General features: G+C 41.2%; 1 protein-coding gene across 2 annotated transcripts in view; it reads right to left on the reverse strand.

Annotated features, from left to right (window-relative positions):
* The window catches only part of IPO8 (importin 8), a 285,959-nt gene that overhangs the window by 61,199 nt on the left and 197,541 nt on the right, over positions 1–27,219 (reverse strand). For both annotated transcript variants that reach the window (XR_003856437.1, XM_029600000.1), the window contains exons 16-18: positions 12,365–12,490; positions 5,507–5,573; positions 1,820–1,945 (exon numbers count right to left, since the gene is read on the reverse strand). Coding sequence is in view for 1 of the 2 variants with exons in the window: in XM_029600000.1 (XP_029455860.1) it covers positions 1,820–1,945; positions 5,507–5,573; positions 12,365–12,490 (319 nt within the window). In the remaining variant the exon portion in view is untranslated. The remainder of the gene's footprint in view (positions 1–1,819; positions 1,946–5,506; positions 5,574–12,364; positions 12,491–27,219) is intronic.

Genomic DNA, 27,219 nt, shown 5'->3' on the forward strand with positions numbered 1-27,219 from the left:
AGGGAAGTTGATGCCAGGAAACTGGAGAGGGGGAAGACGATGATGCTTCAAAGAGGTGAGGTGGAGGGAGAGGGAAGACAATGATGCCAGGGAGTGAGGCTGAGGGAATGTGATGCCAGGGAACGGCAGGAAAGGGCAGAGGAGGTGATGACAGAGGGTGGGGGAGATGGAAGATGATGGTGGGGGGGGAGAGAGAGAGAGAGAGAGGGAATGTGATGGTGCTGGGGGTGAGGGAGAGGGAAGATTATGATGACGCCGGGATTCCAGGGGGTGGAGGGAAAGGGGAGGGAAAGTGATGGCCTTGCAAGGGGGGGGGGGGGAGTGAGAAGTTAATGATGATACCAGGGTGAGGGACAGGGATGGTGATGATTCCAGGGGTTGGAGGCTGAGGGATGATGCCAGGTGGAGGGTGATGGAAGGTAAGAATAATGGGGGGGGGGGGGGGGGGGTGAAGGGATAGGGAAGTTATGATGATGAGAGTGAGTGGGGAGAAGAAGTGGTTGAAGTTGATGATGATGCCTGGGAATGGTAGACAGGGGAGAGAGGTAGAAGGAAAGAGAAGGTGGTGATAATTCCAGGGGTGAGATGGTGGACAGAGAAGGTAATGATGCCAGAAGGTGAGGGGGAAGGTGATGATGGCTGGGGGTGGGGGAGAGAGATGGAGGGAAAGAGAAGGTGATGGCAGGGAGTGGGGGAGAAGGGGAGAGGGAAAAGCATAATGATGATAGAAGGGGAGGTGAAGAAGATAGGGAGGGAGAGAGGAGGTGATGATTCCAGGGAGTGTGAGGGGTAGGGGAGGGAAGAGGAGAAGAGAAGAGATAAAGGAATAAAATGATGATGCCAGGGGGTGGGTGAGGGAGGTAGAAGGATAGAGAAGATGGTGATGATGTCAGGGGTGAGAACAGGATGACGATAATTCAGGGGGTAGGGAGAGGGGTGGGGGAGAGGAGGGAAGGTGATGATGATGGGGTGGGAGGAGAGGGATGGTGATGAAAATGCAAGGAGAGGGGAAGAGCAGGTGGGAGAGGGCTGGTGATGATGATGGCCAGGGGGTGGGGTGGGGCGAGAGAATGAGAGCTAGAGAAAGTGATGATGATAGGAGGTGGGGGAGAGGGAAGGGAAGAAAATGATGATGCCAGGGGAAGAGAAATGGTGATGGTGCCAAGGGATGGGGGAAGGGAGAAGGTGATGATGATGTCAGTGGGATGGGGGGTAAAGGAAGAGAAGACAAAGTGGTTGGTGTGCCACAACAAAGTGAACCCTGTGCTAGGTGTGCCAAGAAACAAAAAAGGTTGGGAAGCACTGGTCTAGAACAATCTGTACACGTGTTATTTGTAAGCCACACAAATCTGTTGACTTTTTTTTTTGGGGGGGGGGGGGGGGGGGGCATTACTTTTGCAAGCCACTGTATTTTTTTTAAATAAAAGGCATGTACTTTTTTCAGTAACCAAACCCCCATTAAAAACAAAATATCTTCATCTTTAAGTCTGTTCTCCATTTGCTAATGCTATATTTGTTCTCCTTCCCAAAACGCCAATTAATTTAAGAATCATGAACTTTGGAGCAGCTGAATAGCAGCTTTCTAAACTCTGAACATCAATAGTTCTACTGAAATAAAGCAAACAGGAGGCTCCTCGTGATTTTGTTCAACTGCCAACAGATTTATCCAATTTGTTTTTAACACTACTGCTTCTTTATATCATTATTTGAAAAAAGACAACAGTTTGAGATCTCATGTAACCGATTTCTTAAAATGGCCTAAAACAAAAACAAGTGGATCTGTCAATGGAAACAGCATAAAAAGAATATCCCCTCATACCTGTAAAGTACTCAAAGCAATCTTGCTCAAAGACTTCATACAAAATTCCTAAAAGCTGCCACATTTGAGGGGAAACCATCTGGCACGTCAGGCTGTAGGCCAGAGAGAGAATCTCTTCGTAAAACTCTTAGAAGAAAAAAATATATAAAACAAAGATCAAAGGTTGGAACACCACAAATCTATTAAAGTTATTTTGGCAATAAAACAGAACTGAGCATGAAAGGAAACATGCACATATACATGTACCCATGCAAAGACTAGATGCCTAGGACATTCAAAAGGCAGCTGAAAATAATGGACCAAGATCTCTGTTCAGTCTAAATTCTGTTACCGTACAAAAAAATACTGACTGATAATCTTACATTCCTGCTCCTTCACTGGCATCATCTTAAAATACTATGCCTGTTTACCTTTGATCTGGTGGGGGATGCTGGCAAAAAAAAGGTGCAGATAGGAAAAGTAATTGGAAAAAGAACTTATCTTTCTTCTCATTGTCAACTATCTGGAATTCTGAACATAATAATTGCCATGCTGGGTCAGGCCAAGATCCATTGAGCCCAGCAACCTGTCTCTGACAGTGGCCAATCCAGGTCGCAAGTACCTGGCAGGTCCCATAGAGTAGATTTAATTCCTGTTACTCACTCTCAGGGATAGCAATAGCTTTCTTTAGTCTACCTATCTCATAATGCGTTATGGACTTTCCCTCAAGGAACCTGTCCAAACCTATTTTAAATCCCACTATGCTAATCACCTTGATCACATCCTCTGGCAACAGATTCCACAGCTTGATAGTATTTTTGCACTCGGTGCACTTTCTACAATTTATTATGGATCTGCTAGTTGTTAGTTTCATGGCTTCATCCTTTGTTATAATATTATCTGAAACAACCACCCTTTAACTGTTCCATCAAACTCATGATTTTATAAATGTCTAACATGTCTCGTTCTCTTTTCCAAGCTGAAGAGCCCTAGCCTGCATAAGCCTCATTATAGGAGAGATGTTCCATCCCCTTTATTATTTTTGTTGCCCTCCCTATTTGTCGACGCTGTGAGCTCGATGGTATCTCTCACCAGCGGCTATGGCTGATGATAGCCTTGAGAGCAACCCTAGTGCTCATTAGCACTGATGGTGCATGAAGCCAGGCAGGGCCTCCAATATCCCCCCGATCCCATCAGCTCAGGGCCCCAGATATCATCTGCATCCATGGTGCCCAATAGCCATAGGCCAGTGATGGGACAGCATGATGCCCCTCAGTGCCACATCTGGACAAAGCAAAGGAGCCTCAAGGGCACCGGACTACAGCACCTGGATGCCTTAGTGCTCCACCCTGGTGCCTCGAGTTGATGGTGACTCCGGCGCTTGACAGCATCAAGGTCATTCAAGGCTCGAACCCCTGTTGCCTGAGGGCTTAAGTGGCACTCTAAGGCTCTCAGGAGCACAGGTGGTTGAAGCCCTCGAGGGCAACCAGGGCACTCAATGGTGATCCCAGTGACTTGTCGATGGTGCTCGACATCAAGAGTAGCCATGAATGACATCGCTGGCCAACACACGTCCGATGGCCTCTATGGTGGCCCTGCACCTCGATGGCGGCCATGCACACACCTCAATTGGATTGAGGGTGTCGATGGAATCGAGGGCATCGAAGGGGGACCATGGCGTTTCGATGGCAATCCTGGCCCTGATGCGGTCCGGACTGCGACACTAGAGGTCGGTACTGATACTCCATTGCATTCAGGCCCAAGGTGCTCAATGAAGCTAAGGTTGATGCCGTTCATCCGGTACATCGAGGCTCTATGGCGCCTGTCAACACCTACGGCACAGAAGGCCGAGTCAGCACGCTCGAAGCATGCATGGCGCTTGATGGCACCCACATGGTCCTTACGGCATCGAGGGCGGTCATGCATCTCAATGGCATTGAGGGTGCCCTGGCACCTCGACAGCACCAAGGGTGACCATGGTGCTCAATGGCAGTCCTGGACCCCGACGCGATCCTGACATCGACGTGTCAGACCATCGGTGCACTGGCACAGGTGTGCACGGACAACTGTTACTGGGCTTGGCATCGAAGGTGCAGCAACAATGCTGCTTGCCCAGACTGCACTGCTATTATAAGCAAGCAGGAGGGGAGGCTATGTCATACAGCGCTTCTGCCCATGGAGGCTAGTTCCTTGAATGTGGAGAGGATAAGCTCCTCCCCCCCCCACCCCCCCCCCCCCCACCCCCACAGGAACAATACTGTCCACGATATCTTCGCTGTCCGAACCTCCATCAATGCCGATCGATCGGTGAAATGATATGGAATTCCTTTGGATGAATCTCAGGCAAGTCCCCAGGCTCAGCTGCCTACATGGATCACCCACAGACTACATTCTGTCAGTCCTGCCAGCAACTGACAAAGGTACAAAAACAGACCGACAAGGAGAGGACAGAGATATTAAACTGCAAGTGCAGCATTTATTTAATAAGGGATTGTATTAGACTCTGCCAGGCTGCATAGTGACTAAGGCTTGTCATGAAGCTGGCAAACAGTGGAAAGAAGAGAAAAACAAGGAAAAGAAAAAAGAAAAGAAAATTACTGTAAGGTAAAGGAAAGAAAAATAGCTACAGCTCTAGAAAAAATCAATTACAAAAACTGAGGCACAAAACTGAATACTGTGACACGCACAGCTCCACACAGCTCTGTGGGAAAAAAAAAAAAGAGACTGAGGGATTCTGCTTAGGGGCCAGGGTGATAACTATAGCTGTACATGCTCATTAGGGCATGTATGAAAGTTCTAGCATCTTTGAGATCAAAGTTATGGACCGGGCTCCATCCGATGATGTCACCCATGTGTGAGGACTAATATCCTGCTAGTCCTCGGAGAACACCTGGTTTTATGCACAGTTGTGGCCCAGAAATGTATTCCCCCTGCCCCCAATTTTTGAAGGTAAAGCAGTGCACAACTAGAGCCTTGGTAAGGAGGGGGGCAGAACTAGGACAGGATCGGGATTTATGCATATACTTCTAAGAAGTACCCGCACAAATAGTGGGTGCAAGTCTGCGTGGATCTTTTTTCTGATTCTGTTTTCAAAGGGAACTTTGTCTTTGAAAATTGCCAAAATTGTATCTGCAGACACTATCCTTTCCTGAACAATCTTAAATTTGTACCCCCCTCCCCCCGGGCTCTATTCTTTAAGGACTTTTTGCCACAGATCAGCGGCGTTCAACCCAGTCTTCATGAGATCTATACAAGTTTTCAGAATATCTACAAGGAACATGCACAAAATATATTTGCACAAAATGGGGTCTGAGGACCATGCTGATGCATGCAAATAAATTTCCTGCATATCCACAGAGGATATCCTGGATAAAGGAGTGGCTGCAGTACCCAAGAGCCAGATTAGAGACTGAGAAAAAAACTGTATGCTATGTGTTTGTACCAGTAAACAGTTTTGTGAGCATCTAAAGCAGGCTCATTCAGTTCATAGTTTGCGAGTCCGGTACAGGGAATGAAAGAGAAACTCTACACTCAATGACACATAGCATGCAACTGTGGGGGAAAAAAAGACAGCAGGTGACTAATCCATCTCTGATAATTAAACTGTACTTATCTTTAAAATAAGCAGTAACAGTATTCTGGTTTCCCTATTCATCACCAAAGTAATTATTAAAGATAAACACAGCATGGCAACCATTTTCAAAATACCTATGACGTGTTTCTGTAGAACAAGACCAATGATCTGTAAACAGATGCCTTCGAGTTGCTGAGTTATCTGAAATAAAAGCCATTTAAGACATTAGAAAAACAGTCATACACTCAAAAGCACAAGAAAAACGATAATAGGTAAACAGACACAACTCCCACCCCCATCTATCCTGTAGTTACAGATACTGTGCTCTGTCTGTAAACTCTCACAACTGCCAGCTTCATCCTTTCACTTTACAATTTCGCACACATACAAAAGGGGTTAAACATAAGAATGTAAGATATGTCATACTGGGTCAGACCAAGGGTCCAACAAGCTCAGTATCCTGTTTCCAACAGTGAACAATCCAAGTCACAAGTACCTGGCAAGTATGCAAACAGATAAATCACAAGCTACTATTGCTTATTATCGTAATAGCAGTTTATGGATTTTTCCTCTAGGAACTTAGCCAAACCTTTTTCCAGTTACACTAACTGCGGTAACCACATCCTCTGGCAATGAATTCCAGAGCTTAACTATTTGCTGAGTGAAAAAAATTTTTCTTTGATATGTTTTAAATGAGCTACTTGCTAACTTCATGGAGTACACCCTGGTCCTTCTATTATCTGAGAGAGTAAATTACTGATTTACATTAACTTGAATTAGCATATGCGCAACTCCTTGTGTATGTCTATTATCATATGTCCAATGGATATGTACATATACTTCTGTGTAAATTACAGCTCTGAAAACCAGCACTACTATTGTAATGCACCCTGTAATTTCTTTGCATTTATGTAATATATTTATTTAAAAATACTTATAGCCTGAAGATCTGAACACCTTGTTCTCAGCATTGACAACTTCAGGCTTAGCTCATTCTGCACTTAGGCGGTCTAACCCTCGAAAGGAAGTGTCAGATATATTAGTTAGCTCAATTTTAAAAGGCATCATCCACATCCTATTTGCTGACCTTTATTTTTATGTATCACAGTGGGCTAAATCTGGCAATCACACCAATTTTGTTATAAAGAATATGCACTAGATGCAATACTACTGGACCTTGGAGTTATGGGCCTCAATAACACTGCTGCAAATGATTTGGCCCAGCACCACCATAGGATGTTTAGTAGCTGATGAAGATTACATTATCTCATCAGATCCATGGCAAGCTGCAGCCCTAAATATTTTTTTTCCTTCAATGGTAATGGCTAAAAAGACATAAAACTAAAGCAAATTAGCAATGTAAGAAAACATTGCAGGGAAAATCCTGACAATTTTACTAATCAACTCAGCAACATCCTAATAATGGGGCAGATGCAATACAGTGCGCTTAGCTGAGCACACTGTTTATAGTTTATTGTTTTTCTAAACCGTCACATCAGCCGTAGCCTTCACAACGGTGTACAGTTTATAATTTAACATAAGAAATACAATAAATTTTTAAAAAGATAACAGCTAAAAATACTAAAAGATGAAGCACAGAAATAAATTAGCTGTTAAAATTACATCAAAATAGTAAAACATTTAAAAAAAATAGTAAAACATAAAAAAAAAAACCAAACACTGTTTAACCCGCAGTTGGACACGAGTTGTGTAGGCACGTCCATAGCCCCCTGTGCTATAAGGGGATTAGCGCCTCCACAATGCGCGTCCAACGTGCCGGGAAACTAATAGCGCTCATCACATGCAAATGCATGTCCATGAGGCTATTACTTATTCACTTCATATCCAGTAAAAAAAAAAAATGCGCGTCCAATACGCACATTTTTCGCTCAGAAATTTTTGCCTGCCCAGAGTAAAGGAGTGAATAAATTAATATTAAATGCCCAACACTTTAATATTGATTTATTCACTCCTTCACTTATTGCTGATTGGTCCCTTCACTGTCACATGTCAGTGAAAGGACCAATCATCTTTCAGAAGGCTGTCCTGAAAAGGGAACAGCCCTACCGGAGGGTTCCTGGCCAACGGGAGGGAGAAGATTTGAAGTTTTCAAAGGCCTTTCCTAAGGACTTCCATTCAGGTACTGAACCCCCCCACCAGATCTGACCCAGACCGCTTGGCCAATCAGGCCAGACCTTGGAGGAAGGGAACTTAGGGCAAGTCAGAATGGGTACCCAGCCATGTCCTCTAGGATTCCGATGTTAAGGACACGCTAGGGGAGCACAATTTTCCCTAGAGCCTTCTTTTTTTAGTGTGGCCTTTGTAGCGCGGAAAGTCATTTACATATGATATCAAGACCCCAGGAAAGGTGGTTGGGCATGCATTAAGAAAGCGGGCGCTCAGTGTTTAGCGCATGCTTTCTACACGCTGATACTGCATTGGCCTCAATGTCATTAGTGATTTACTTGGAAAATACGAAGTCAATTGTATAAAATGTCAAAAGCCATAATCTTGTGCAGGGCTTATGTGCTACAGAAGTCTGGGAGACTTTTACTCAGTAGATTTAAAGCTGAAGTATCTTCTAACTGTCTTTGTCCTCTTCCCAGCATGCATCTAATCAGTAGTTGTGTGGTTTGGAAGAGGCAATCAACTGGTAGTCCAAGATATTAAATATAAATCTAATCATTTTATTTTTACATTAATATCAGAAAAAGCAGACCCTATGGTTCAGCTCCAATACCACAATATTGTTAACAAGTTTAATTTTAATTGTTCATTGTATCAGACTATGGAATTATTCTCCAGCTGTTTTTGTTTTATGTAAACCGGTATGATTTACATTTAATGTAAGAATGCCGGTATATAAAAAAATTAAAAATAAATAAATAATAAATATAAGCCGCCCTACAATTAAATGTGCAATTTGAGAGGCCAATGCAATAAGACTCGCGTTAAAACGGGCGCTTGTATTGAGCACCCTTTTCCTAATGCTCGCACAGCTACGTCTCTTGGGTGCCCAATGCAATATTTAAATGATTGTGCGTCCCTAGCACTCAAATGCATCGGGCGTCCAGGAGACTTGGCTGTGCGCCCACAATTGCAACAGGTGCTTAATATGAGAGTCCGTTTTATCCCACTTCAGACTGATTTCGCCCAATATACACGCACAATAGCAAGGGGCATGTATATTATGCATCTAGAATTTCTTTTACATCAAACCTTTATTCATATATACTGCAAGCAGTAGATTTAAGTATTGCAGCGATACTAAGCAGAACAGTATGACTTCACCAGCTCTGGGGCTGAAGATAATTTTACCTCATTAAAAAGCATGGCTTGGGCACCCAGCAATTTTCTCCATCGGGGGTAATAGCCAACAGCCTCATCTACATGATATTTACCGTATTTTCCGGCGTATAAGACGACTGGGCGTATAAGACGACCCCCCCCTTTTTTATACATATTTTTAAGAAAAAAAATAATTTTACACTCAAACAGGAGCAACCCTATCTATGAAAAGGCAACACTACAAATACCGTATATCAGGCCCTAAAAACCAATACACCTCTTATTAGGAAAACAGAACTAGCAAGCAGCTATAGATCCCCACACAGAAATAATTGTAAAACTATACTAATAAGCAGAATAAATGTTTCAAAACAGCTATGAACAGAATAACATCCAACAATTAAAAACTCATGAAAACTATTAAACATTCTCCAAACACCAATAAAATATTTCAAAAAAGCAGACACATCACATAATATTAAATAATTAAAATGGCAGTCAATCAAGAAAAATAAACTTTAAAAGCCACCTTTACTTACCCCCTCCAGCAGCTCTCCTACTCCTCTTCCATGCAGGCCGTAGCACACACCAGAAGCAGCAGTAATGGCTAAGCTCTATACTCATGGTCCTCTTCCTTAGGGCCCATGTCTCTCACACACACACACACCATACCAGTCATGCCCCCATGACCAGTTTCTGTCTCTCACACACCAATCATTTCCCAAACAGTCTTTGACACACACACCAGACACCTTCCTGAACAGTTTCTCTCATGCCATACACACACACAGGCTTCCCACTCCCGTGTTCTGTTTACTGTACATATACGGGCTTCTCACTCTCATAATCACTTTCTCTGTCTCACACACACACACACCAGTCTCTTTCATTTCCATGCTTGCTCTCCACGTGCACAGGCTTCTCATTCCCTGAATCACATTCTTTCTCTCACATTCACACACACCAGTCTCTTTCTCTCACACACACAGTCACCTTATCAACCAGTCTCTCTCTCACGCACACACACACAGCCCTCCCGCTCCCATGCTCTCTCTCACATAATCAGGCTTCTAACTCCCATGCTTTCTCACATACCCAGATTTCTCACTTCCATGCTTTTTCTCTCTCTCTCACACTCACTAACACATCAGTCATCTCTCTGAGCAGTCACTTTCATTGTCTCTCACATATACACACACATGAGCTCGCTGACCAGTTTCTGTCAATCACACACATGCTTTCAATCAAATGCATTCTCTCACTTACACACAGGCTGGCTGCTTCTCTCTCTCTCTCTCTCTCTCACTCACTTCCACTCCCCCCCCCCCCGAGCACAAACAGTAGCTGCAGCAGCTTCCTCCTCCAGCCCCCGCAGGCCAAGAAAGAAGAAACCCATCAGCCGCGGGAGGCTCATGCTGCTGTCTCCTTTCCCGATTACCAGCTCCTTCGACTGCTCGGGGGCCGATGCTGCTGTCGCCGCTGCTATTTTTTTCACGCGGCACGGCTCTTTCTTCCCGCGCATCACTTCCTGTTCCGGTTCAAGGGGGGGGGGGGGCGGGAAGAAGAAAAGGCCAGCCGCGGATGCCACAGCTTTTTTTTTTTTTTTTGCACCGCTGCCGTTCCCGCTGGGCTTGAACGTGCTGATAGCCCAGCGGCAACGGCAGTGCGGTGCGCGGGAAGGAGAAAGCCGTGCCGCATGAAAAAATAGCAGCAGCGACAGCAGCATCGGCCCCCGAGCAATCGAAGCAGCTGATAATAGGGAAAGGAGACAGCACCATGAGCCTCCCGCAGCCGATGGGATTCTTCTTTCTTGGCCTGGGGGGCTGCAGCTACTATTTATGCTTGGGGGGCGGGGGAGAGGAAGTGAGTGAGAGAGAGAAAAGCAGCCAGCCAGCCTGTGTGTAAGTGCGAGAATGCATTTGATTGAGAGCATGTGTGTGATTGAGAGAAACTGGTCAGAGAGCAGGTGTGCCCTATATGACGATACCCGGCGTACAAGACGACCCCCGACTTTTGAGAAGATTTTCTTGGGTTAAAAAGTCGTCTTATATGCCGGAAAATACGGTATATGTGATGAGTGTTATCGGCTATGTGTTTGTTTCGGCATGCATTTTGGACGTGCTAATCTCCTTCTTGCATCGGGTGCTAGTCTAACGCGTCCAAAATGTGCATCCAACCGCGTGCAAACCTGTGCACACTTTATTGCATCGGCCCCTGAGTGAGTGGGAAGTATGACTGTTGTAAAACTATGGAGGAGTTAGATTGAAGGTGTGGGCTTAATATTTAAAAGCACTAAAGCATGATTCAGAACAATTCTTGGGGCACTGGGTGACCTTGGGTAGAGCAATTCATTTCTCTATGCCTAAGGTTACGCAACACTAATTGTTCCGCCTCTCCGTGGAAATTCCCAAGCAGTACGGATGCTAGAAACAAGTTGCTTGGTTATCTGTCCCAGAAGTAGCTACATGATGTTTCTAAAGTATTAAACTATACAGCACAATTGGGATCAGGTTTAGATGACTAGTAACGTATAAATCTAAGCAGCTATCATTTACTACTCATAGCATAGGCTGAAGGCATCTTAAAATGTTTACGAAAGTCAGGCTAGAAATAAGTGTGTTCGCTTAAGAGTTCAAATGTTCTATAATTCTGGTCAAAAATATAACGGTCTTTTTTTTTCTTTTATCATCACTATTTAATTCTAATGGATTTAGCATCCAAGAAATGTTAAGACTGAGAAAACCATAAATTAAAATCCTTCCGTTTATCTACAGAACAGGTCTAGCACAGTCTGTTCTGTGTTCGTCTAATAGTGCTATAGAAATGATGGGGTAGATATTCAAAATACGGAAAGTATATCTAACCCTCTGTGAGTGTATATATATATATATATATATATATATATATATATATATATAATATCAATACCAAAACCTAAGCATAGAGGTAAATAACATTTCATCATACATCTTCATCAAAACATATTTTATTACATAAGTTTTTTAAATTTATACAAAATTGTACAAAACTTTAAAAGGTCAAAGAGCCAAATGTATACCACATGCTGCAAAAGCATAATATATCCATAAGGTGCACAAACTAATCACGGTGACCTTTTTATTCAAAAATTTCAAAATCACCAATTCACAATCCAACTCAACCATACACCATCATACTCATTTACACCTTTCATTCAATCATCCAACCTCACCATTCCACAAAATTTATCCCATTACCCCTTAAAAACACACCATTCCCATTGATTTCCCAATTTCCCAAAAGGTCCCTGAGTGAGTGGTCAGAGAGTAATTCAGTCTCTATACATTCTGTCTTTGGCTTCTTTATTGAAATTGCTAATTAGGGTGCCAATTTTATAAGGTCTGTTTTTTTTTTACTTAAGGTGGACTCTATCTAATCCCTAGGAGACAGATGAACATCAAGAGGTCCCAATCAGCATTTCAGATAGTAATGGCTTTCAATCATTGTCAACCTGAACTGGATTTGAACCAGTCACTCAAAGTAACAGGTCCTCAATCCTTGTGCCACCTACCTCAACAGTAATTAGTATCTTGCTGATCATTACCTGCTGATAGTTATATCTTTACATTACTTCTAAAAGGACTGCAATATTTGCTGCACATCAAACTATGTCAATCTATGCAAGATAGCAGCTACAAACTGTATAACAGAAGCAGAATTCAAACCTCTTTGTGGTCCTCTACAACAGTGAGGATGGTGTCAATAGTGTGTAAAATGCCCATGGCCATCACAGTTTTGTCTTCCACCTCCTCGTACTCTTCACTCTGAAGAACTTTTCCAAATATTTCAGCCTAAAAAGCAGAGCAAGTTTCAACGTCATGAAATGTTTTCAAACTGTATTTATATACAACCCACAAGAAAAAGCACCCACTTAGAAAGAGTTAGCAAGGCTAAACACGGTGGACATCCACGCACAGTTTAGGCACAGTTCCACTATGTATTTGGACCGCAGTGAAACACACACTGCACTTGAATGGGACCTGAACTGAAGACTGCTACCTTTTGTTCTGTGTCCTGATTAGCAAAAAATTATTTTACCAATTTTTCACAGCAAACAAAAGGAGATCTGATGCATCTCCTGAGTCCAATGAAGTGAGAGGCTAAGAATGGATCTTATGCTACCACGAGGGAAGGCCGTACGTGCTAACCAACTTCTATTTCATTTCTCATCAATTTCTGTGATCAAAACTATTTATCTAAAGACAAAGTGTGGGCATCAGTTCTAATCTTCAGGCCCTTTTTGTTTAAATCTATTTACTTCATTTTAACAATATTAACATACATAGACTTGGTAATGGTGAATTCTTATCCATCACTGAGCAAAGGTACAGTAATACAATTACAATAAAACAATTACAGTAAAAGATGAACATTCTCCCTCAACCACCTGAGACCATCCATCAAATATATAAGGTCATTTCTTATAGCAATACATATGCAACAGCACAATCCTTTTACTCAGATATCAAATCATTCATAATCAAACTTCGAGCTTTGTATGATACTGATTGTAAATACAAATTCCAAATTTGCAGAAATACTGGCTTGGCTTTAACCATATTTTTTAAATACATACTTTTCCACGGTACAGAAATGGAAAATAGCATTCCTCAAATGGCACTATTCATGCCTGCAAAATTGCTTTCTTAACTAACAAAAATATCTTCCTACACCATGGACGAACATATCTACTCTTAAAAGGTGCAGCACTTAGATCATCAAAGAGGCACTTTTTCTTTTAGTGGAACCTGGTCCCTGAAATAGATAAAAAGCAGATCCAGAACTTTGCACCAAAAAAATCAAATTTTAGGGCTGGTCTAAAATCAGTGCCCAAGAGCTCCCTCTGCATTGTCATATTTCTTGCCCTTATCTGATGTAGCTAAATGCAGAGCCTGCGCTTGTTTCTGTGGAATATAAAAATGTATTAAGAATTTATATTGGTAACAAATCTGGGGCTGTTTTAACAAAATTGACAAAGCAATCTTCAAGGGCTACAGTTATTTGCAGTTTAAAGGAGAAATTTGCAAATATATGGACTATTCCTCAGGATATTAATCAAGTGTTCTGGGACCAGTTTTCCAATTTTTATTCTGCTACAGGAGAGACCTCCGAGTCTCTGATTGATAGCTTCCTTGCTAAACTTGGTCTCCCAACTTTGCCTTCTGAGGCCGCTGCAAAACTACTGGGCCCTTTCATGAATGCAGAGATATTTTCAGCCATCTCGGCTTTGCCCTTACACAAGAACCCAGGTCCGGATGGGTTTCCGGCAGATTTCTATAAGGCGTATTCTGAACAATTAATTGCCCTTATTAGATATTTGTAGGTATGACCACACTTAATACCAGTAGCATCTGTCATAGAGCCAGAAAAACCAGTATCACTAATTCATGAAGCTGCAAAGGACCCGTTGGACCGTGCTTCACACAGACCCATTTCCCTAATTAACACGGATGTGAAAATTTTGGCAAAGATCATGCAACTCCATCTTGAGAGGGTCTTGGATTTGTTAATCCACCCAGATCAAACGAGTTTTACGAAGGGCAGATCCTCAATCACCAGTGTTTGTCAGGCAACCGACATTATTCACCTGGCTAGGCAGAGTTGACAATCAAGTCTGGTTATTTCGTTGGACGCAGCTAAGGCATTTGACAGGATCTCCTGGGTGCTTTTATTTTCTGTCCTTTGATGTTTTGGATTTCCTGCAGAGTTTATTACCTGGATTAAGGCACTTTGTCGATCTCCCAGGGCTATGGTTATCATGAATGATATGCAGTCTTCCCCCTTTTTTGTTCAGAGGAACCAGGCAAGGTTACCTACTTTTTCCTTTACTTTTTAATCTAGCCATGGAACCCCTGGTCCATATGCTTCAAAATCCTCTACAGCTCTGACTGGGTTTCTTTTTCATAAAATGACATATAAATGTGCTCTTTATGCAGATGATCTTGTTTTATTTCTAACTAAAGAGCATACATCTGCTCCTGAGCTCATTGCAGGAATACAGTGCTTTGTCAGGTTATCAGGTCAATTATACTATATCACAGATATTGCCAGTAGGACCTAAGAGGCAGCTACCAGAATGTCTGTCTAGATTTCTTTTAGTTCAGGGTAGTTTTCGATACTTGGGATTCATATCTCTGACAATGTTTGGGACTTATTTAAATTAGATTAGGAACCTATTTTAAGGAAGATTTGTTCTGACTTGGATAGATGACTATTTCTTTGCTGGGAAGGGTTAATTTGATTTAAGATGATAATTTTACTAAAATTTCTTTACTTATTTCAACATATTCTTTATGATATGCCTCACAGGTTTTGTTTTTTGGTTTGTTTTTTTACCTTGTTACGTGGTTATCTTTCTTCTTTTATTTGGAATAAACGGGTTGCAAGGATTAAAATGGAGATGCTACAGATGCTCAGAAATTGTGATGGGATTGAGGCGCCTGATTTTTTTTTCTTTATCTTGCTGTTAGACTGTTGGGCCCTATTTAGTTATAAAATTTATATACCACCTATCAATGGTTATGAGAGTTCAGTGTGGTGTGATTTGGAACAAAGTCAAATTCTAATTCATAATCTGGCTAACTTATTGTTTTATCCACCTAGGGCAAATAGTCTTAATAAGATTGGTAGGAGGCACACCTTTATTTCACATTCCCTTAAAATATGGAGACAGGTTTTAAAAAAGTTGAGTCAACTGGAAGAGACCTATTGTCCGGCATCCTCTCTGTTTGCAAATGCACACCTTTCACCTGTTACCTCTTCCATGAATATGGAAATATGGTTTAATAAGCAGGGTTTAAGATTTATGGATCAATTATGGATGGGCTCTTTTACTTCATTTGAGGATATTATATTTACCTGCATATATGTAAATTGACTTGAGTGGACTAGGGGAGAGAAAGAGGAATCTCATTGAAAAGCCATTGATTCAGAGGGGACCTCTGTCTAAGAGTATCCATTATTTAACTTTTGGTGATGGTGAACTGGATACTAGTCCACTGCTTATTGCACAATGGAATCGTGGCCTCCAGTTAGAACTGGATGAAACTGGTGGTTGATATGGGGATCTGTAGCAAAAATCTGTATTTGTAATAAAAGTCAGGAGCTTATATTATAAATTACTACACAGAGCATATAGGTATCCGGTATTCTTTTCCAAATTCAGTTTCTCTAGCTCTCATTGTTGACGGCAGAGTGGGACCCTTGGGACTTCATTTTCACAAATGATGGGAATGTGTTAAGGTACAGCAGTTCTGGGGAAAAATACATGCGATTATTCAAGATATCACTGGCTCCTCCTCTGATTTACTCCCATAATTATGCCTCTTGGGATACTGGAACCAGGTGAACCTGGACAAGAACAGAAGTTGGTGGGACTTTGTTTGCATGCTGCTTGACTCACTATTGCTTTCTTTTGGAAAGGCTGCCTGCAACTTTCTCATTGGCTTTCTACTTCAGCAGAAATTGCCTTGATGGATAAGATTACTTACATGCATTGGGACAAGGCTATACAGTACAATGCAATATGGGGAAGATATTGGACCTGGAGGCAGTGAACGGGTTCATAAAGTTGATATATTTTTTTTCTTTTCTTTTGTGTGAATGTTTTCATGAGCTTTCAATTTGGGCCATATTACACCCTGAGATGTATCAGAGTATGAACCTTGTGATTGTAATGTTTGCTGATTTTCTGAGTTTTTCTCTAAATAAAAAGATTTTTAAAAAATTTATAATGGGTTTCTCTCAAATCCATATTGTTAGCAATTTTCTTAATTCTTTTGAAATATTTAGTATAGTAAGTGGAAGTAAGATCAAGAGCCAATTCCTCTTGCCAATGAGATCTTTGGGGAACAAATTAAACTGGCTTACACATGGATTTCACTAATCTGTAAAACCCCGAGACAGTGTGGCGTGGTCGAAGAGGTCTAAGAAAAAGTGTCTACTTTCTTGTCTGAGTTCTTGCATACTTAGGAAATGCACACAGGGGCAGATTTTTAAAAAATACGCGAGCGCGTACTTTTGTTCGCCCACCAGGCGCAAACAAAAGTACGCTGGATTTTATAAGATACGCGCGTAGCCGCGCGTATCTTATAAAATTCGGGGTCGGCGCGCGCAAGGGGGTGCACATTTGTGCAACCTGCGCGCGCCGAGCCCAGCGGGAGCTGCATGTTCCCTCCGAGGCCGCTCCGATTTCGGAGCGGCCTCGGAGGAAACTTCTCTTCGCCCTCCCCCCACCTTCCCCTCCTTTCCCCTACCTAACCCACCCCCCCGGCCCTATCTAAAACCCCCCCCCTTACCTTTGTCGGCAAAGTTACGCCTGTCGCCGGCAGCCCTGCTCCATCCTCCGGTCCCGGGGGCTGGTCCGGAGGCCTAGACCATGCCCCGGGGCCGGCGCCACGCCCCCGGGCCCGCCCCCGAAACGCCGCGTCGTTTCGGGGACGCCCCCGGACACGCCCCCTCCCGCCCCTTTTCGAAAGCCCTGGGACTTACGCGCGCCGGCGGCCTGTGCAAAATAGGCGCGCCGGCATGCGAGGGCCCTGCGCGCGTAAATCCGGAAGGATTTACGCGCGCAGCCCTTTTAAAATCCGCCCCACAATATCTTACTTGCAAGTATGCAAAAAAATGTTGTTCCATATTAAAACTATCTTGAAATGTTTGAAATGTAGCCACTTGCACATTATCGCCGAAAATGTGCCATACTGTATGCAGGTCCAGTGAGGCCCATTTTGCAAAAACAGCCGACTGGATTCCCAGTAAGAGCCTCTTTTTACCCACAATATGGAGGAAGTGAGAAACCCTATAATTCAATTTCAGTTGAGTGCAGATCCAGTGCCAAGCCTTCAATAATGGTATAACCAACTCACTATGTTGGACTTATCCTGGAAGTTGAGCGGGTGTACCATGTAAAAGGAATCTAAGATCTAATAGGGAGACCAATTCTTTCTCCAACACTTGGTGAGAATAATAATTAGTATTCAATAAGCAATCCCCTACATGACTCAGTAAACATGCCATGTTATACCACCTCAAATTGCCAAGATCCATTGTTCTCTCCCTCCCATCAAAGTAGCCAAACCTATATGTGGTTTTCAGTGTCACTACAGTAAGATACGTACTAAAGATTCAATCTCCTGTATATTTTTTTTGTGGTGAGAAAAATCGGGAGTGTTTGCATATAAAGCCAATTTGGCAAAATTATCATTTGGAGCAACAAGTTAATTCATCCTACTAACAATAATGGTAAATCTTTCCAATTTAAGCGCAAGTGCTTAGTGTCATATAATAGTTTATAATTAGTTGCATGCAATTTTGTTATATCTTTGCAAATATTAATTCCCCAGTATTTAATAGAATCTTCTACCCACCTCATTGGAAAAGTCGACCCAAACAGGGTCACTACTGTTCCCTGTATTGGTAGGGTCTCAGACTTTTTCAAATTTAAGGAAAGGCCAGCCAATGTGCCATACTCTGTTAAATTCCGTTAACAGCTGCCGAAAAGAATTGACGGAATCTGTAATATGGACTAAAATGCTACCTTAAACATACAAACCACCCTTACCCTTATAGGGACTCCCACAATATTGGGATTATCCAGTATCTTCTTTAGTAGAGGCTCTAATGATAGTAAGAAAAGCACTGGGGATAGTGGACACCCCAGCAGTGTTCTACGACAGATTTCAAATGGTTCAGAAATGCCATTCACTATTACCGAGGCCAAGGGTTTAAAATACAGAGTCTGAATCACTTTTAGGAACTAACTTGTTATACCAAATGCTCACAAAGTTTCCATCATAAAAAAAACCAAAACAATCCACTTTGTTAAAAGCTTTTTCAGCATCGAAACTTAAAATAAGAGCAGGGTTCTTACTCCAAATAGTGGATTCTATTGATGCTAATATTCTGCAAACATTTAGCACTGAACTCTCACCTTTTACAAATCCTACTTGCACCTCCCCTATTAAATGTGCTAAATATAGCACTAGTCTATTCGCCATAATTTTAGCAATGAGTTTGACGTCTAAATTCAGTAAATAAATGGGTCTATAAGACCCTGGACATTCAGTGTTCTTTCCTGACTTTAAAAGAACTGTGATATGGGCCTTATTAGAAAAGAAGCATGATGGGGCTGCTGTAATGAATTTGTGTGCCATATTCCCTAAAGGTTGAAGGATCTGGCCTGTCAATTTATAAAACTCGTAAAAACTACGTAAATGAAAATCCTGAAATGATATAATGAGTGGATAAGCTCAAAGAGACCTCATATTTAAATGCCGACAGGCTAAGCTAATGTAAGCTTTTTAATAGCATTCAATCAATTTTTAATCATTGGTCTCAAAGGGCTGGATTTGAGGGGCGCGGAAAGCTGCCCGTTTATGCACATTGAAAACTGAAAGTACTTGTGAACCGGATTGCTATCGCTTAAATCCGAAAATGTACTTATCTTGCCTTATCCGTCAGTGAGCATGGTGATGACAAACTTGGTGGACTCCGACGTTGCCCCGACACTGTGTGTTTCGGAGTGGACCTCCTTCTTCAGGGGGCCGGGTGCCACTGGGAACGACTCTGTTGATGTTCGGAGAACCTTAACAGACTAAGGGTGAAGTAAATGCAAGAGACAATGTGCATAAATAATACCACTCAATTTAAAGGAATGGCGCCGAAATGTTGGAGAACACTTACTGGTGCAAGATTGATTATTGGTGCAGCAGTATCGGTAGCGTTTCTATTTCGCTCTGCAAACATAACATAATGCCGTCTATAAGAGATAAAGTTCAAAGTATGAACTTGTATTGTAAATAAATACCTGTTCTTCTTATGATACTGACTTTTGCAATACTGGACTGGAGGTAATGCGCTCGGCCGTGATCCTTCTATCGGCGGCGGCAGACAGAAAGAGAACGCTGACCTTTAAAGAGGCAAAAAAGGCGCCAAGTCAAAGTATGTGTCCATAAATGGGTATCTACGTCATGGGGAGCGCCATATAAGGGAAATGACGTTTGTCAGACGCCATGTTGAATTACTCTCTTGTTCAAGGGCGGACCCGAGGATAGTCAAAAAAGGACACCTACGTCACTGACAACATATCGAAGAGGACAGCGTTTCCCGAAATGGCGTCTCCGGGGCTAGACCCGCGGTTAGATGAGAGTGTACCACTCAATTTTCTCATTTAACCCGTGCGGTTCCACCGATCTGAGACGATGGATCCATTGCTGTTCCTTAAAATTCAAAAAGGAAATTCTGTCCCCGCCTCTCCATGCTGGGGCAACATGTTCTATAATGAGCCACTGGAGATGCTCAAAGGTGTGCTGGTATGTGATGCAATGTTGTACAATCGGTGCTTTGATGTCAAGATTTTTCATGCGGCTCCGATGCTCCGTCAGGCGGGTCCTAATTTTTCGTTTAGTTCTGCCCACATATACTTTTTGGCATGGGCATAAAATGCCATAGATGACAAAGTCAGAATTACAATCAACTGAGTGTCTGCGTGTGATTCGCGTCTGAGTATTGGGATCTTGCCACGTGATCCCTATGATAGCTTGAGCGCAAAAACTACAGTGACCACAAGCTATCATAGGGATCACGTGGCAAGATCCCAATACTCAGACGCGAATCACACGCAGACACTCAGTTGATTGTAATTCTGACTTTGTCATCTATGGCATTTTATGCCCATGCCAAAAAGTATATGTGGGCAGAACTAAACGAAAAATTAGGACCCGCCTGACGGAGCATCGGAGCCGCATGAAAAATCTTGACATCAAAGCACCGATTGTACAACATTGCATCACATACCAGCACACCTTTGAGCATCTCCAGTGGCTCATTATAGAACATGTTGCCCCAGCATGGAGAGGCGGGGACAGAATTTCCTTTTTGAATTTTAAGGAACAGCAATGGATCCATCGTCTCAGATCGGTGGAACCGCACGGGTTAAATGAGAAAATTGAGTGGTACACTCTCATCTAACCGCGGGTCTAGCCCCGGAGACGCCATTTCGGGAAACGCTGTCCTCTTCGATATGTTGTCAGTGACGTAGGTGTCCTTTTTTGACTATCCTCGGGTCCGCCCTTGAACAAGAGAGTAATTCAACATGGCGTCTGACAAACGTCATTTCCCTTATATGGCGCTCCCCATGACGTAGATACCCATTTATGGACACATACTTTGACTTGGCGCCTTTTTTGCCTCTTTAAAGGTCAGCGTTCTCTTTCTGTCTGCCGCCGCCGATAGAAGGATCACGGCCGAGCGCATTACCTCCAGTCCAGTATTGCAAAAGTCAGTATCATAAGAAGAACAGGTATTTATTTACAATACAAGTTCATACTTTGAACTTTATCTCTTATAGACGGCATTATGTTATGTTTGCAGAGCGAAATAGAAACGCTACCGATACTGCTGCACCAATAATCAATCTTGCACCAGTAAGTGTTCTCCAACATTTCGGCGCCATTCCTTTAAATTGAGTGGTATTATTTATGCACATTGTCTCTTGCATTTACTTCACCCTTAGTCTGTTAAGGTTCTCCGAACATCAACAGAGCCGTTCCCAGTGGCACCCGGCCCCCTGAAGAAGGAGGTCCACTCCGAAACACACAGTGTCGGGGCAACGTCGGAGTCCACCAAGTTTGTCATCACCATGCTCACTGACGGATAAGGCAAGATAAGTACATTTTCGGATTTAAGCGATAGCAATCCGGTTCACAAGTACTTTCAGTTTTCAATGTGCATAAACGGGCAGCTTTCCGCGCCCCTCAAATCCAGCCCTTTGAGACCAATGATTAAAAATTGATTGAATGCTATTAAAAAGCTTACATTAGCTTAGCCTGTCGGCATTTAAATATGAGGTCTCTTTGAGCTTATCCACTCATTATATCATTTCAGGATTTTCATTTACGTAGTTTTTACTAGTTATTTCCTGTATATGTGGATTTTTTACGTGGTGTATTGATACAATTTATAAAACTCAGCAGGAAAACCATCAGGGCTAGGGGTTTTCAGAAGCTGCACTTGCTGAATGCATGTTTGTAGTTCCAAATACTTGAATAGGAAGATTCAGTTTGAAATTCTGTTCCTCTAAAAGCTTAGACAGTCTCTTGTGTACCTTAAAAGGGTCAGGTGGGTGAGCAGACTACAACTGTTGGTAATAATCCATAAATATATCACACAGCTCTTTACTAGTATGCACTAATTGGCTAGTGGCCATTCTCACAGTCGTAATAAAATGAGGACCACAACATTTTTGTCAGATTTTCCAACAATTTCCCTGCCTTATTACCATAATGAAGTATTTACATCTGTAGTACGTTAGACCTTTTTTGGCTCTCTGATGGAACAGAGTGTTGAGAGCAATTTGCACTGGCAAAAAAAAATTCTTTTGCACTGGCAAAAAAAAATTCTTTAGGAGAGCTTCGCGCTACCTTTCTTATCCAGTAATTACAACGTGTATGGAAGATAAATTGTATTCAGGTTTTACAGATTTAAATGTTGCTTTGATTAATGCACAATCGGTCAGGCATAAATTTCAAATTTTATTTGATTTAATTTTAGAAGAGAAGCTTGATATTTTATGTATTACTGAAAGTTGGCTATTAGAGTCAGATTTGGTAATCCTGAACCAAATTTGTCCAGTGGGTTTTACTTTTCTTTCTCAGCCTAGAACCACTGGTAGGGGAGGTGGGCTATTAGTAATATACAGAGAGTACTTGAAATTAAAATTTCAAGATCTTAGTGGTTCATCAAATCAGGAACTTTTACTTGTGCACAATTCCTTTCTGTCATTTCTGCTAGTTTATTTTCCTCCAAAAGTACTGTATTCGAATTTTTCTTTGCTTTTCGAGGCAATATGTCTTGCTTCAACCAGTTTTAATGACATGATTCTGTTAGGGGATTTTATTCTTGCGTTTAATCTTGTACACATAGATAGTCAAATTCAGTTATGGTTGGACATATTATCTTCTCTGGGCTGGTCTCAAGCCTTTCATTCATCTACACATCGTTTAGGTAATACCATTGATATGGTTTTTATCCATAGAAATGCCAATTTCACTTTAACTAATACTCCAGTTATTAAATCTGTGCCTTGGTCAGATCATTTTTTGATTTGTTTTTCTTTACATGGTTTGAAGGATCTTTCTAGTAGAGTGGAAGTTAGTAAAGGTTTGGAAAAAAGATCAGTATTAGATATTGATAAATTGAAGGAAGTCTCTGTCATGTATCCAGAAATGGTTGAATATGAGGACTATAATCTTTATTTTGATAAGTGGATTACACATCTCAGCCATCTTATTGAGGATGTAGCCCCTCTGAAACATTATTTCTATTCTAATCAGCGTAAAAGAACTCATCGACCTTGGAATAATGCACATTTGATCCTATCTAGGCAGCAATTACGAAAAAATGAACGTAAATGGTTGAAATGTTTTTCGCAAGAAAATGCGAAATTGTATCGATTGTCTTTGTCAAAATATCAGCATGAAACTTTGGCAGCTAAGAAGGAGTATTACTCCAAAAAATACATGAGATCAGTGATAATTCTAAAGAATTATTTTCATTCGTTCATAGATTGACAGAAAAGAAACAAGTTAACAATATGGTTTCCTCCACACTTTCAGCTGATTCATTTGTTAGGCATTTTTCAACCAAGCTGAATAAAGTTTTAACCATCTTTGATGATGTAGGACCCTGGTATTTGAATACTTCTTCTAGCTCTTTGCTACCTAATAGTGTGCCATCTAACAGCGTGCCATCTGATAGAGTGTCATCTAGTTCATCTAGTTTTTCCTCTTTATGGATGGAGTTTGATTTAGTAGCATCCACTGAACTGGCTAATTTAATTGCAAACTTAAATAATACCATGTGCCCCATTTTAAAGATCTCTACAACTACTTTTAGAGGCATCTTTGACGTTTTGAAAACCTCTATTACCTATGTTGTAAATGGTTCTCTTAAATCTGGTATAATGCCTTCTTCCCTGAAATCTTCAATTGTGAAACCTTTACTCAAAAAATCTTCTTTAGATGTTGGCGATTTAGCCAATTACAGGCCTATTTCTTCTCTTCCACTCCTTTCTAAAGTAATCGAAGGTTTAGTTTTAAAACAGTTAACAAACTTCATTGAGAAACATGAAATATTGAGTCCACATCAATTTGGTTTTCGATGTGGTTTAAGCACAGAACTTCTCTTGATCTCCTTAATTGACTCTATTAAACGAAGTTTAGATAGTGGACAACAGTTCCTTTTGGTTTCATTGGATATAACATCTGCATTTGATTCGCTTGACCATCAAATTTTGTTATTCCGTCTTCGTGAGTGTGGGATTGCTGGGTCAGTCTTGGCTTGGTTTGAGAGTTATTTGTCTAACCGCTCTCAAATCATTAAATTTAACAATTCTTCTTCAGAGCCACAACAAGTAACAACTGGGGTTCCACAGGGTTCTGCCCTTTCGGCTATGCTGTTTATTTGGCTCCCATTACTAAACTTTTAGCCATTATTACTGACGGGTATAAAATCTATGCGGATGATATCCAATTTTACATCAAAGTTCAGAAATCTTTACCCGAAACAGTTGAATTTATTTATTTTTATTTAACATTTCTTATATACCGATGTCCGTTCGCACATCGCATCGGTTTACAGTGAACAAAAAACCATTGGGCGGATCCCTTACAAATAACAGATAATATAGTAGCTAGGTAACATATATAAAAAAAATTATTTTCCTTAATAATAATAATAATAATAAAATAAAAATAATAATAAAAAGAATTATTGTCCTTATGTATGAAATCCATCACTCGTTGGTTGAAACACAACAAACTTCTTTTGAATACTAGTAAAACATCTATGCTGTTGATTCATCGTCCTCATTCTCAACCTGCTTTTGATACCATTTCATTTGAGAATTTCTCCTTTTCTCTTTCTAAGCCGATCAAGAGTTTGGGTTTTTTGATAGACTCCTCTTTCATTTAAAGCACAGATTAGGTCTGTTGTTAAATCAGGTTTCTTTAAGCTGAGACTTTTAGCTGGATTACGACATCTTCTGTATGATTCTGATTTTTTGATGGTTGTTCGGGCCATCATTTTTCCCCACATTGACTATTGTAATAGTCTTTACATTGGATTACCTAAAAATTCAATTCGTTCTCTTCAACTTTTGATGAATTCAGCAGCTAGGTTAGTGTCATCCTCTAAACGGTTTGACCACATCACACCCATTCTATGTCGACTCCATTGGCTCCCTATAACAGAACGCATAACCTTTAAGATAGGTATGACTATTTTTAAATTACGTGCGTCTTCTTCTGATTTTTGGTTTAACGCATTACTTCGGATTCATAAGCCAGCCAGAGCTCTTAGGTCTTCACAACTTAATTTACTTGAAGTTCCCTCAGTAAGATCAGCCCATTTATATTGTACAAGAGAAACATCTTTCTCCATAGCGGCACCTAATTGCTGGAACATGATTCCTTTTGAATTACGATCTATCGAGGATGTCAAAAAATTCAAAGCTGTTTTCAAGGAATATTTGTTGAATCGTGTGTATAACTGCTAATAGTAATACTTGATTAAGTTAATGCATAATGCAATGAATATCAGACAACATTTCACGAGTTAGTTTTTACTAATTTATTTATTTGTATTTGTTTTTGTTTGTGTTGCTTTTATTATGTATGTGTATTTTGTATATCGCTTAGGCCTAACAGTGTTAAGCGATTAATAAATTTTATAAATGAAATGAAATGAAATTCTAAGAATCTGGCTTTATTACTGGCACAGGAATTTTGTTGCATGACTTTCCTTGCCTTTTGTAATTGGCTTTGTAAATGTAATATTTCACAACTAGTAGCATTTTCCCTAAATGCTACAAAGGAAATATTTCCTCTCAGTACGACCTTGGCTGTTTCCCAAAAAAGAGAGGGATTTCCACTATATATCCCATTCATCTCTACAAGATCTTCCAAAGTTGTTCTAAATAACCCCTGAAACCCAGATCTTTATAAAAGATATGTGGGAAAATGTAAGTTAGCACATTTAAGACTAATCGGAGAAAATTCTTTTTCACTCAACTCACAATAAAGCTCTGGAATTTGTTGCCAGAGGATGTGGTTAGTGCAGTTAGTGTAGTTGGATTCAAAAAAGGTTTGGATAAGTTCTTGGAGGAGAAGTCCATTAACTGCTATTAATCAAGTTTACTTAGGGAATAGCCATTTGTTTGGCCATGTGTTTGGGTAATTGCCAGGTTCTTGTGGCCTGATTTGTCCTCTGTTGGAAACAGGATGCTGGGCTTGATAGACCACTGGTCAGACCCAGCATGGCAATTTCTTATGTTCTTATGTCTTTTAGTCAGGTGGTCTAAAGCCTTCAACCTCCACCCAAACCACAGAATGGTTTGAAAGCACAGCTATCTCTTTCTGTTCTATATACCTGAGAGAAAATAGTACTACTAAGTAATAGGTAATTTAAGCACAAGCAGGTATTATGCACTCTTGAAACATGAGTATACTCTCGATCCGTGGGGATGTAATATTCTTCAAACATCTACTAAATCCAAATTCTGATATAATAAGAAATTCCGAACTTCTTTTGGATCTGCCCAATCATAGGGGTTATTTTATCCAAAGTAGGATCATGTACACAATTAAAATCCCCTCTAATCAACAAAGCTTTCTGGCCATACCTAATCAGGAGACAAAGTATTTTGGAGAAAAAAAGCATAGTCATAAGTGTTTGGAGCATATATATTACACAAAACTAAGGGTGCTTGTACAGCATGCCCATCATATTAAGTATCTACCACCTGGATCTTCAAAAACCTTGTCCACCTGAAAAGGTATCCTTTTGGCCACCAATATTACTGTTCCTGCATTTTGACAGCCGGATTAAGCAGAAAAATTTCTCCCACCCATTGCCTTTTAAGTTTCTGGTGTTCATCTATTGTGAGGTGGGTTTCCTGTAATATTGAAATGTCTGCCTTGGCCCTCTACAAGGCCTGGAAAATTTTCTCTCTCAAGTACTGAGCCAATACCTGAAACATTCCAAGTGACATAGAGTATCGCTGAGTTGCTCATCTAACCATGCTCATTAATAGATACATTTTAAACAGTGGCAATTCATTTTTATAACCCAAAACTCCCAGCTCAGGTCTAGGTCTGCACTCAACCACCACTCCAAGCAACTGTAACCTTAGCCAGTTGCATATTTCCCTATCTAGGCTGATACATATCTAGAAGGATGTCCCTCCTGAGTCAAAACTTCCAACCATAACCCCAGGAAAAAAAAACCATAACCCCCTCCCCCAACCCCATCTATTCCAACCAATGTCCCCCCGCCTCCTATGGGTAGCAGAGATCATAAATAGTGAGTAGGGAACATCACTCCCGAATCCCAACAACCATAACCTTCCAACTTTTACAACAGAACACTTATGTAGCACCCAACGTTATTTATAATTCTAAAGGAGATGCTCTATTGAAGGTGAATATCATCAAAAGTACACCTTGACTGGCAGGTTTTTTTTTTG

Source organism: Rhinatrema bivittatum, chromosome 4 (assembly GCF_901001135.1).
Source record: "Rhinatrema bivittatum chromosome 4, aRhiBiv1.1, whole genome shotgun sequence".
In the NCBI taxonomy this organism is placed as follows: domain Eukaryota; kingdom Metazoa; phylum Chordata; class Amphibia; order Gymnophiona; family Rhinatrematidae; genus Rhinatrema; species Rhinatrema bivittatum.